Source organism: Macrobrachium nipponense, chromosome 4 (genome assembly GCF_015104395.2).
Source record: "Macrobrachium nipponense isolate FS-2020 chromosome 4, ASM1510439v2, whole genome shotgun sequence".
Classification (NCBI taxonomy): domain Eukaryota; kingdom Metazoa; phylum Arthropoda; class Malacostraca; order Decapoda; family Palaemonidae; genus Macrobrachium; species Macrobrachium nipponense.
The window spans coordinates 80,145,260-80,158,732 of record NC_061100.1 but is presented as its reverse complement, the minus strand read 5'-3'; the positions used below and the strand labels follow the sequence as shown (position 1 = coordinate 80,158,732).

Genomic DNA, 13,473 nt, shown 5'->3' with positions numbered 1-13,473 from the left:
AATACCACCTTTTCTGATTCATCTACCTGAAGAGAGAGACAGCAGTCCCTGAAATATAGTATTTTCTCTCTATATTTTGGCATTTCTATGGGCTCCTTTTAATATATATATATATATATATATATATATATATATATATATATATATATATATATATATATATATATATATATATATATATATATATATATATATATATATATAATATATATATATATGCAGGGTGTAACACGAGTTTTGCAAATATTATGAGGAATGAAAGAAAAAGTAGTTTTGAGCAGAAAATATTTGTTTTGAGGCTTCGTTTGTTGGTGAGGGGAATTTTAAAATAACTGTTCATTAGGGCTGCTTTCACTCAATGGCGATTGTATAGTTTTTTAAATATGATTCTTTTTTGTACATGTAAAGTAATTTAAACAAGTAGCTAACAGCGGTAATACGTGTCAAGTAAGTAGTGAAAATGTTGCTGAGCAACATTTTCATTTGTGTACATTGAATTCCTGTGAGCTCCGTCCTGATGCCTTGTCACGGAATTGTTGAACAGGAATCATGACCAGGTCTACATCTATGACTGGTTCTAATGAATACTTTAGATCGAGAGGGGGAATATTTTAAGAAATACACTTGATATTTTTCATAGGTGTCTAATGAATATGGAAGCCTAACTTTGATGGATGGGAGACTCAATTACACTTACTTTTCTTTTTTCTTTTTTCTTTTTTATCGGTGTCCACATGTGGGGAGAGAAATAGATTCAATGATGCATGCATTATTTTTTTCTTGAAAATCAAAATAATGCATTTGCTTGGGAGATACGTTATTCATATCGGCCTAATCCTTCCATCGTCCTCTTTTACAGTACCAACGCTCATCCCCCACATCCCAGGCTACTCCCGACCTCTCACTACCTAAGAGGAAGCTTGCTTTCAACTGCACTAATGATAACAATTATTTTCAAATTCGCCTCACCGACAAATGAAGCCTTAAAATGCAGGGCGCGGTAGTGGATTGTTAATCTCAGCTCTTTCCAGTTAGAGACAGGTCGCTTAGAGACAAGCGCTGGATTACTCGAAGAATGCTGAAATGAAAAACAGCCAGGAAAGATGACCAATGCAATTTGAGGTCGGTGATGCCTCGGAAATCACATGCTTTGGTCATGCTTCACCCGTGGTTGCTGGGTGCCACACAGGGCGTGTCTGCATGCGTGTTCATAGCAAATGATATATGGCTTTGGTGATGAGAAATGAGAATAAGAGAGGACACTCTTTAATTACTTGTGACAGGGTGTGGAATACACGTAGAAGAGGTGTTTAGAGGTATTGAGAAGTGTTGCAGACCCGTCGAATAAGGTAACGTAAGACAGAACTTTGAAAAGTTAACCTTTGAAGTAATAATAAATGTGTGGGAGAAAGAGAAGTGTGGTGCGGTACACATTCTTTTTGATTAACTCTCATGGGTAAAGTGGTGTAATAATCGTGGTCTCTTTATTTCAGATGGGTTCAATGTCACCATATAGAAAAATGGATTTTCTAAGACGTATTTGACTTATTAAAATGGTGTGGTTTGTTGGACATAGTGAGATTACAAGGGTTACTTACTTAAACCTGATTTGGGAGAGGAAAATGACAGTTTAACGGTTTTTATTTTGGGTCAGAGTTAATTCATTTTATTCCACTTTAATTCATTTTGTTCCATTTCAATGTCAGCTAATTTGGGAAACAAAAAGTATATTTTTGTATCTACAGGGGTTTATTAGCCTAGTTTGCATTTTAGCTAATGCCCCAGAATGATCTGCAATGAACGAGGTAGGTGTAGTTGCCTGTTTGTTTAATTTTGTTTAAACGAGCGTCATTTGGTCCTAAAAACTCGTTTAAGAGATTGGTGGCAGCAGTTAGAAGGTTTCATTTAGGGCCGTGGGTAGCGCTTCCAAAGAGACTATATATATATTAGGCATATTTTTGGGAGAGTGTTTGTAATTATGTGTCAGGCAACTTGCATTATTGCTTACTTAGCCATAGATACCTGGGTGCGGTTGTGTGCAGGCAGTCTTTCTGGCAGTGGTTCAATGTGAAGACGTGTTTCGGTGTTTAGGGGGGGATGAAGTGTATTTATGGTGTATTAAAGTGTGTTTATAACGTAGTGGGAATGAATTACGTGCGGTTGCAATGGGTAGAAAGGTTCTGACTCCAGTTCTATGAAGACGTGAGTGTATAATTTTATATTTCCTTCCTTTCTTTTTTTCTCTTTTTATTGGTGTTAATATACTCTAAATTGTGTTTTATTTTCATGTCCCTCGAGATTTGGTGGACATTAGTGGTTTTGCGGTAAAAAAAATACGAGGGAAAAGTGGTATTGTGGGTTACGCTCTTATACAAGAGAGAGAGAGAGAGAGAGAGAGAGAGCGAGAGAGAGAGGAGAGACGAGAGAGAGAGAGAGAGAGTGGGGGGATAGCCAGAGAGGAGGGGAAGAGAGGGTGAGAGAGAGAGACTGAGGCAGTGGCAGCCATGTGAACGGATGCTGAGTTAAGTGGTTTTCTCTCGAACTTTTTTTTTTGTCCTCCCTGTTTTTTTTTTTCCAGAGCGGCCTTGTATTTACAGTTGATTACCTGAGCAGTGACGAGTTTATATGGCGGTTTGTTGGGCGCGGTGCATGTTTATTTCATCTTTTATTGGTGGATGATTATTACTGATTTTTTCTTTGGGTTGGGGTTTGTGTGTGCATAAATATATTAATGTTACTGAGGTCAGGGAAGAACCTGAAGTATAAGGGTTTTCATAAAGAAAGCAAAATGGGTGATGCAAGGGGTAACCAGACTCTGGTTCATCGGATTACAAATGTATGTGTGGGTGTCAGCCTGTTCCATGGGGTTGTAGACAGAGTTCTTTCATAACTGGTGCAAATTTTTATAGAGGGGGTGAATAACTATTTAAACGCCAAGGGGATTACAGATAATATAGAGGCGTTTACGGAGGTGAAAGCCTTGTTAGATTTCAATAAAGGTGATCTTTCCTACCAGTGTAGGAGCTTTCAGTATGCTAATGTCGGTCATGGACTGATTTACAAGCATTTTTAAGAGCAGCTTATGGCTCAAAGGAACACAGTGATATGGTGAGAGATTTAAGAGGGCTATATAAAATCCGAAAAGGCACAACTAGCCTTATTGAACATAGCTCGAAGCTTTTTGACTCGGCGGGAGAATGGATACAAAAATTGAAAAACTCTAAATGTGTTAATAGGGATAAAGTCTTACTCGACAATTTACATAAACTAATTCGTTTTGGGATGCTATTACACGATGTACGTACCAGATGCAATAGTGGAGAGTTTTGATGAAAAGATTGGACCTACATCAGATGAAGAATTAATTTATGAGCAAATTCAGAAACATGTCCAAATGTCCCACTGTGGATAGTACATTTTTTAATGGGACCAGTCCGAGAAATACGATGCAAATAGACACAGAATTTCCTTCTACCCGTTTGTGTGCAAAAGTGGAATATAATAGAGGATCGATCGATCAAAGGCAACAGCAGTTGCATTGCTACAATTGTAATAAGCCAGGGCACACAAAGAAAATATGTAGAGTCAAATATTGTGGAATGTGTAAGAGTGTGGATCACTATTGGCAAGCTTGTCCGTCTCAGATACGGAAAGATGCGAGACCTACACCACAAAGGTCTGGGAGTTATAATATGAGAACTTCCCAGGCAGGTCACTTAAGAGGGCAAAGGGATTGGCGAAATTTTTGGAAAGCCGATCAACAAAAAGGGTACAGATGATTTGTACGTGCCATTGTAGTTTTGTGGGGGACACCCCAGAGCCCAGGCCTATAGTATATGGAACAGTGGAGGATGTTGATATCCCAGTCTTCATTGATACCGGCGCTAGTATAAATTCAATGGATCATAATTTGTATCGATCCATGTTCTCCCATTACCCTTTGAAACCCTCAATGGAGATGGTGTGTGATGTGCAAACCGATGATTAAACACCCTGGGTTGTGTTAGAATACAGTTTACTCTCAGTGATAGAGTGTTAATAGAACATTTTTGGTTAGAAAAGGGGTAGCGTTGGGCAACAGACTTTTGCTGGGCCATCCTGCATGTAGAAGACACATGCAGGTGTTGGTGGTATAACGGTTGGAATAACTGGTGTCTTTATCCCTTATGAGGACGGAAGTGAAACTGAGGATATGGAGATTATTAAAAAAGGGGGTGCGTTTGGCGGTGCTAATGGTGATGATTCTGGGGATATGGGGAGTGTTGATACCAAAACCCACACTGGTGATATGGGGAATAACGGTGGTAACAATTGTGGTGACCTTACCTTACCTTAGACCTTACATCTTGTTCGGGTTGCCCCAGGTCCCTCAGTGCGAGGCACCTCTAATGTCTACCAGAGAGTTGCTAGTACATCTTCCGGTATATTTTGCATCTTCCAATCTTGGATGGTCTGGGATGCAGTTTAGATATTTGTCGAGCTTATTCTTAAACACATCTACGCTCACTCCTGATATAATCCTCAGATGAGCTGGCAACGCATTGAATAGACGCTGCATTATCGATGCTGGTGCGTAGTGGATTAATGTCCTGTGTGCTCTCCTTATTTTTCCTGGTATAGTTTTGGGCACTATTAATCTACCTCTGCTTGCTCTTTCTGATATTTTTAGTTCCATGATATTTTCTGCTATTCCTTCTATCTGTTTCCATGCCTGAATTATCATGTAGCGTTCTCTTCTCCTTTCTAGACTATATAATTTTAAGGATTGTAGTCTTTCCCAGTAGTCAAGGTCTTTAACTTCTTCTATTCTAGCTGTAAAGGACCTTTGTACACTCTCTATTTGTGCAATATCCTTTTGATAGTGTGGGTACCATATCATATTGCAATATTCAAGTGGACTACCAACATATGTTTTATAAAGCATAATCATGTGTTCAGCTTTTCTTGTTCTGAAGTGCCTTAACAACATTCCCATTTTTGCTTTACATTTTGCCAACAGAATTGCTATTTGATCATTGCATAACATGTTCCTATTCATCATCACACCAAGGTCTTTAACTGCTTCCTTATTTGTGATTGTCTCAGTATTAGGTCCCCTATATGCATATAGCTTTCTTTCTCTGTCTCCATAATTTATTGATTCAAATTTATCAGAGTTAAATACCATCCTATTTACCTCTGCCCAATCATATACTTTGTTAAGGTCTCTTTGTAGAGCGTTTGTGTCATCTGCGAAACTACTCACTACCGAATCCTTAACATTACTGTCTATGTCTTCAATCATAATAACAAACAGTATTGCAGCTAACACCGTACCTTGCGGCACACCGGATATTACCTTGGCTTCATCCGATTTCTCGTCGTTTGCAATAACTATCTGTTTTCTGTTGTGTAAAAATTCTTTTAACCATCTTCCTACTTTATCCACGATATTGTGTTTTCTAATTTTCTTCGCTAATATATTATGGTCTACTTTGTCAAAAGCTTTTGCAAAGTCTAGATAAACCACATCTGTTTCATTTCCGCTTTTTATATTTTTGAATATGTTCTCACGGTGGACTAACAGTTGGGTTTGTGTACTTTTTCCGGGTACGAAACCATGTTGTCCTTTATGAAACAAATTATTTTTTATTAAATGTTTCATAATATTTTTCTTCATTACCCTTTCATACACTTTCATAATATGTGATGTTAGACTCACAGGCCTATAATTACTTGCCTCTAGTCTTGATCCACTTTTGAAAGTAGGGGTAATATATGCTAATTTGTGCTCATCATAAATCTTGCCTGTATCTACACTTTGTCTTAATAATATTGCAAGTGGCTTTGCGATAGAATGAACTACTTTCTTTAACAAAATAGCAGGCACTCCATCAGGCCCTGCAGCAGCTCCATTTTTAATTTCATTAATAGCCTGCACAATATCAGCTTCATTAATATCTATGTCAGCTAAATATTCACTATTTTTATCCCTTACTTCTATATCATTATCTTCATTATCTATTCTAGGGGTGAATTCTCTCTTATATCGTTCTGCCAATATGTTGCAAATTTCCTTTTTTTCATTCTTTAATCTCCCTTCAATTCTTAGAGGGCCTATTTCTATTCTTCTTTTATTCATCTTCTTCGCATATGAGTATAATAGTTTGGGATTTTGCTTGATATTTAATAGGGTTTTTTCTTCCAAGTCCCGTTTTTCGTTTTCTTTTGATTGTATAATCTTTTGTTCTGCATTTTCTATCTTACTTTTTAGTTCTATAACTTTCCATGCATTTTTTTCTTTTGCAAGACCTTTTTTTCCACTTTCTGATTTTCTGGAACAAGATCCTTCTGTCTCTTGGTATGCATGACTGATGTTTACTTTTCTTCTTCGGTATATATTTATCCACTATTTTCTCTAATATTTTATATAATATCTCCGTATTTACCTTTATGTCATCACTTACGAAAATGTTATCCCAATCTTTGTTTAATTCTTCATTTATTTCTGACCATTTTATATTTTTACTGTAGAAGTTGTATTTTCCATATCCTTCCCACTTTTTCATTTCTTGCTTATCTCTGTTTTCACTTGCTTTGGAATGGACTGTTAATTCTATGACATTATGGTCTGAAATACTCGCATTATAAACTATTATTTCTTTAACATAATTCATCTCGTTCACAAATACTAGGTCTAAAGTATTTTCCTTTCTTGTTGGCAGGTGATTTATTTGTTGAATGTTGTATTCTAGTAGCATATCTAATAGCTTTTCGAATTGCCTCTTATCTTCTGCACTACTATTACTCTCTTTTTTATATGTATAAGCACATCCACAATCTCCTATTCGTTCTTTCTACATATATCATCCAATTTTTCTATTATTAAGTCAAACTCTTTAGTATTAGGAGGTCTATATATTACTATGTTCATTAATTTTTCAGATTCAAATTCTACCGCTATTAGTTCACATTCTGAGTTACTATATTTCTCATATATTTTTCCTTGTTTTTTTGTCTTTCCCATATATTGCGGTTCCCCCTTGATTCCTATTTTTTCTATCTGATCTATAAGTTTGGAACCCTTTTATTTGATCATCATTCCCAGTCTCTTGGGAATACCAGGTTTCACTTATATTCATTATATCTATTTTCTTTTCAATTTGGGTTAGTTCTTCTAAGTACTCTATTTTTCTTTTTGAGTTACTCGTAACTAAACCCTGCGCATTCATCACTATGATGGTTTGCGTGTTTTCTCCTTCATTTAATATTGGTAATAATAAGGATTTTCCCATGTCTCTTTCCTGTTCTGGTATGTTGTTCTTTTTTTCATTTCCAGAAATTCTGACATTAAAAAATCCAACTTTTCCATAATATTTGTTCTTCCTTCATCATAATTATTCATTTTGTGTCTGAATCTGCAATTTTCTCCATATCTGCAATATCCTCTTGCATAATAAATACAGTTATTATCTCTTGAGTAGAATCTTGGAGCTGATGCATTGAAATTTTTTGCTGACACCTCTGCATATCTCGTTGATGGCTTGCTTTTTTCTTTTACCTGATATTCTTCTGTATATTTTCTTTATGAGTCTCTTGACCACTTGGATTTTATTTGGAACTTCTTCAATTATTTTCAAGATGTTTTCAGTTGATTTGTTCCAGTTTGAAGGATTATATCCTTCTAATATATCTATGAATGCTTTTGTATCTTTTTGGTTAGGACTGTTGCTGATCTCATAGATGAGAAATGCCAGTTCCCTTCCTGCTACCTCATCGTATTGCGAATTTGCCAAGCAAGCTAAATCTCGCCATTTTTTCCCGCAGTTGGAACTTACTGCCATCTTGTTCTGATTTACAGTATTTCACTTGATAAACTAACTTAGAAGACGCTTTATCCTACTATTTTCACACTAATCTTATCACCGATAGTTCACGAACACTTCTAGATATTTCTCAAATTCTAGACGTATGTTAAACTTGTGATATCTGTTGATTAATCTGACTTCGCGCAGGAACGTCTCACCAAGCAAGATGACTACTACGAGAGTAGTAGTGGGTGTGACAATGGCATTATGGGTGGTGATACTGATACTAATATTGATGTTATTCCTGATACTAACAATGGGGTGGATGCAATGAGAACCACGGGTGGTGATATTTATGGAATCGTGGAACAAGGGGGTACTAACCATAAATATAAATATGTTTTATCAGAGGATGTTATTTTAATGCAAGTTTCAAAGACATTGGTAAAAGTCAAGTTGAGGGAAGTGAAAAAACCCACGGATGTATGCGTAATTGAGGGTAGTGAGAAACTAAGAGGGGTTATTAGCACAGCATCAGTGAACAGTGTATCAAACACTGGTGTTACATGAATAGAATTACTGAACTGTAATGATACAGTTAGGAAATACCAGAAGAATACATACGTGGTAGAACTCCAAGATTGGAGTAATGACAGCGGTTCAGTGGCTATTGTAGAAGGGAAATTTGAGTTTTCAGAGGCAGAAATGCAATTAAGGAAGTGAATATTTAGAGAACATTCAGCTAATGTGGATTATAATGAGCATATTGAAGTGGTAAGCAAGCTCTTGGCAGAATTTGGGGATACAGTAGCTTTACACGGGGATAAACTGGGATTGACCAATGTGTTAGAACATAAGGTAACCTTAGAGAAAGGTACAAAACCTATTTATATTCCTGCATACCGCATACCTTTCAAAATCAGAGAACTGGTAGAGAAAGAGGTCAATAAATGGGAAGAGGAAGGAATCATTAGACCTAGTGTATCTCCATACAACTTTCCTCTGTTAGCAGTGCCTAAGAAGGACGATTCTGTCCGAGTATGCGTCGATTTTAGACGTTTAAATGAAAAAACAATCCCTGACCGTTATCCAGTCGTATGCATACCAGACCTTTTTTTAGAAATCGGGGGACATAATATTTATAGTTTAATTGATTTGGCGCAGGGTTTTCTGCAGGTTCCTCTTAGTGAGAATAGTGAGGAATATTCGGCCTTTTCAGTGCCCAAGGGACACTATGAATTTATGTGGATGCCGTTCGGTTTATTGGGTAGTCCGATGACCTTTACCAGGTTGGTGAATAGTTTTGCGCGGGTTATTGGGTAAAAATGTTTTTGTATTCATGGATATATTAATCGCAACAGACTTGATCGTGCAACACCTGGAAGTGCTTAAGGAAGTACTTCGGAGGCTTAGATTAGCAGGGTTGAAAATTAAGCTAGCTAAGTGTTCATTTTGAAAAAGCAAATCACATATTTATGCCATGTCATATCCAAGGAAGGGGTTAGAGTAAACGACGATAAAGTCAAAGCAATAGCGGATTTTCACACCCCGAAATCAAAAGAAAGAAATTACGTTGTTCCTAGGCATGGCAGGCTACTTCCGTAGGTTTGTGAAAGGGTTTTCTAACATAGCAGCTCCTCTAACAGCTATATTGCGGGAAGACATTCAATTTCAGTGGGGAAAACCCCAGAATGATAGTTTTCTGAAACTTAAGGACACGTTAATGAATCCCCCAGTTCTGAGATTTCCAGATCTCAACAAACCATTTACAGTAGTGACTGATGCCAGTCAAGAGGGTATAGGCGTTTGCCTTATGCAAAAGTTTGATGGAAAATTCAATTCCATAGCGTTTTATAGCAGGAAGTTTAGGACAAAGGGCAGCAATGAAAGATTAATGGCTACAATAGATAAAGAAGCCTTAGCAATAGTATTAAGTTTAGTTCATTTTAAAATGCTACTGATGGGGAATAAAGTAGAAGTCCTTACAGACCACAAGTCATTATTGGATCATTTTAATAAGCCCAATTTGTCACCTAAAAGAGCTCGATGGTTTTTAACTATCAGGGACTTCGATGCAAAGCTCAAATATATAGAAGGCAAATTAAATGTAGTAGTGGATGCCCTTAGTAGAAGTTTTTATGACAATGAAGGATCTCAAGTTACACTAGTTACTAGCGATTCTATACAATGGGATGAGTCTCATAGAGCAAAGGCAAGATGAAAATGAAATTTTGGCAGACGCAAAAGCGTTTCTTAGAGGGGAATTAGTCAGGAAACGTTATAAGTTAGCTTTTTCGGGTTTAGAATTAAAAGGTAATCTGTTGGTTAGGAAATTTAAATATAAATTAAGGACTAGTGAAAGTAAAGGGGACGCGACACAGATTGTAATTCCGAAAGTCCTAATTCCAGTGGTTTTGGATATAGTACATTGCAGGTTCGGTAGTCCACACTAGGGGATAGAAAAAATGTATAATGAGGGGCGTGCTAAATGTATTTGGAAAAATATGGGGAAAGATGAGGAAAATTTTTTGAAACACTGTACAGTATGCAATGCTTGCAAATCTGCAAGGATAACTTCCTGCAAATTAGGGTCATATCCAATACCAAGTAGACCTTTTCAGAGAATATATATATGATATCCTAGGAAATTTTTGTGAATCTAGATACGCGAATAAGTACCTGTTAGTGATAATAGATGAACTTACGAGGATAGTAGAAATTTTTCCACTTAAGCATAAAACAGCTGAAGAAGTAACTATAGAATTTTTCAATGGTATCATTTGCAGATATTGCTCACTCGAGGTTTTATTGACCAACACTGGTAGAGAATTTATAAAGAAAACTTTAGAATGTTTGGGGGAAGTCATGGGGATACAGAAAGTAACAATTATTCCATACAGACCTGAAGCTAATGGGTTATGTGAACGAGCAAACAGGAAAGTGCTCGAAGCTCTCAGGAAGACTGTAGGTGGTAATGATAAAAACTGGAATAGCTATATAGATGTTGTTAAAATGTCTACATTTGAAGCTTTGTTTGGTTGCCAAGCACGAGGCGCATTTGATCTGTTAACTATACCTCATCATGGAGAAGATACAATCGAAGCATTAATTTCCACAGAGAAGGAGAGACATGCTTGCCTCAGCCGTAATCTCGAGGCCACGACCCGAGAAATGGTAGAAAGAAGTAATAGCAGAACATCTGATGTTAAAATCAGTGTTGGAGAGAAGGTATTTCTGAAAATCAGTGTGAGAAACAAACTCAATTACAAATTGGGTCCAAAATTTGAAGGTCCTTTTAGAGTCATTGAGGAAAAGACTGGAAACAGATTTATAGTCTTAGAGGAAAAAACAGGTCGGTCAATTAACTCATATATCAAAACTGCAAAGAGTTGGTTGTGGTAACTAATATATCGCGCAGTTGCATTTTTTTCTGGTTTCGCAAATTGATGGTGAAATGTGATTAGTCACTTTAGTGTAATGTTTTGTTTATCTCTTTCATTTCTTCTACAATTTTTCTTATTATACACAAACTGCGGTGATTTGGTGTAAAAACCAGGGGTAATTATTTCACGAGGAAAAACGGGGTGGAAAGTATGGCAAATTTCTGTTAAGCTGAGAAATATTATAACAGGTCCGTGTGGTGGTCCCTGGGGGTATGGGTTTATTGGGGCTGAATTTTTTGTGGCTATGATCTTTGGCGGTGGATTTTTTGTCGTTATAATTTTTGGTGGTGATCTTTGGTTTTACGAGCCAGAGGTGGGTATTGTGGTTCTTTTGGTGTTATTGCTCTTGGGGAGTGTCACTACTGTATTGTGGTTTTATGGGTCCTTATGAAGGTGTTGTATTTTTATATTCACCAGCGGTTATGTTTGGCGGTATATAATTGTTGAATTGTGTTTTTTTGTGGTTTATATCCCGACTAAGTGGTTATGTGGTTTTATATGCATGTGGCAGTATCATGAATGAGTATATATATATATGTGTATATATATATATATGATATATATATATAATATACATGCACAAATATAATTCTTATATATATATATATATATATAATATATATATGTACATAATTCTTATCTTTACATTAATTCTCATAATTCATTCTATACCATATGCATCACAGTGTCAGATTTCCGGCTGTTTTGACCCTCTTGCCTTTCGGTCTATGACGTTCAACAACACAGCTTTGTAGAGGGAATGTTCCTTCTGTGACAAAGTCATGGAAAGATTTCCAGAATATTCAGGCGGCTGACTCACTGGACTCGCATGAGTTTCATTGCCTGGTTTTCTTTGTTTTTTCTACACATGTTTTTTCTTGTTTTGCATTACTTTCTGCTCTGCTTTCGCCATTGGTATATGTGGACTTGCACCTTGACTTTTTTCCTCTGGTCTCATTATCTTAAGGGACAGCTTTTTCCGTGGGAGGTCAACTTTATGGTACGTATGACTTATTGAACACTCATTTATTTATTAATTTATCTATTTATCAACTTTTTTAAATAAATTTTCTCGAATGTAAAATTTAACAATTTTATTGATTCCAATAATTATGTGCCATGATTATGACCTCAAAAATTATCTGGCGTGTTTCCACCTATTATTGTAAGTAATACCACCAAAAGTCCTGTTGGAGTTCTTTTGCTTTTCATAACCCAAACATGAACCACCCTCCTCCTCTCCTAAGCGGCCTCCCACTTCCCGGCGAAAAGGAGAGGGAGGAAGAAAATCGTCAATGGATTTTTTAACGCATGAAAGTTGGATGCAAAGTGTCTTCCTCTCCAATTCACTTTGGTGGTTCTGATCTTTTTCCATTTCTTTCAAAGAAATTGTAGAACTGAGAAAAACTAATCCTAACAAATCCTAGTTGGATTAGGAAATGAACATTCGTAAGGAGTATGTTATTAGATGTTATGAGATGCGTGAAGAAAAGGAGAGCCGGACATTTCATTCAACCTTGTATAGTCTATTGTCCTTTCTCAGGCCACCACTCGACTGCGGCGACATACAACTGGCGGGCGCCAAAGAGAGCGGCTTGTACGATATCAGACTTAACAGGTAAGTTCATCTTAAACATTATAAAGAACTCAACATTTCATCTAGAAATATGTTAACATTGACGATGTGAGAAAATATTTAAAATGAGCCTGGTAATAAAATTGTTCGTTATAACAACAGATTTGACGAGCTTTCACAATGAAGCCATTTTGTGTCACTTCTGTCAATTTTTAAACATGTATATGCTTACAAACAAATATGATTCACCATTTCACACATAAACTATAGCGTATAGCCGACGCACTTTGTATGGCACCGTTTTACAGAACTGGAGATCACGTGAAGGTCTTGTGCGACCTCGAGACGAATGGAGGAGGATGGACCGTCTTTCTGCAGCGCGACAAACAACTGGAGCCCACGAACTTCAACAGGTCTTGGTCGGATTATAAGGAAGGCTTTGGGGATAAAAACGCTGAATTCTGGCTCGGTAAGGAAGGAAGTGTGTTGACTTTGAGAATTTTTACTTTTCGTACCAAAATATTCAGTGGAGCTTTTGCAAGTACTCTGATGCTGCCCTGTAAGTTTTACCGAAATAGAGGTGTCCCCAGGTATTTATCAAGTTAGAGAAAGAGGGAAAATGATTGGTTGTTAGAGAGTGTATGTGAGGGTGGTTCCCAGCGCCATA

At 36.9% G+C, this 13,473-nt stretch overlaps 1 protein-coding gene across 4 annotated transcripts in view; it reads left to right on the top strand.

Moving 5' to 3' along the window:
* Window positions 1-13,473, top strand: part of LOC135210973 (techylectin-5B-like) — a 110,152-nt gene that overhangs the window by 64,110 nt on the left and 32,569 nt on the right. For all 4 annotated transcript variants that reach the window (XM_064243963.1, XM_064243964.1, XM_064243962.1 and 1 more), the window contains 2 exons: window positions 12,774-12,848; window positions 13,115-13,275. In XM_064243963.1, coding sequence (XP_064100033.1) covers window positions 12,774-12,848; window positions 13,115-13,275 — 236 coding nt within the window. The remainder of the gene's footprint in view (window positions 1-12,773; window positions 12,849-13,114; window positions 13,276-13,473) is intronic.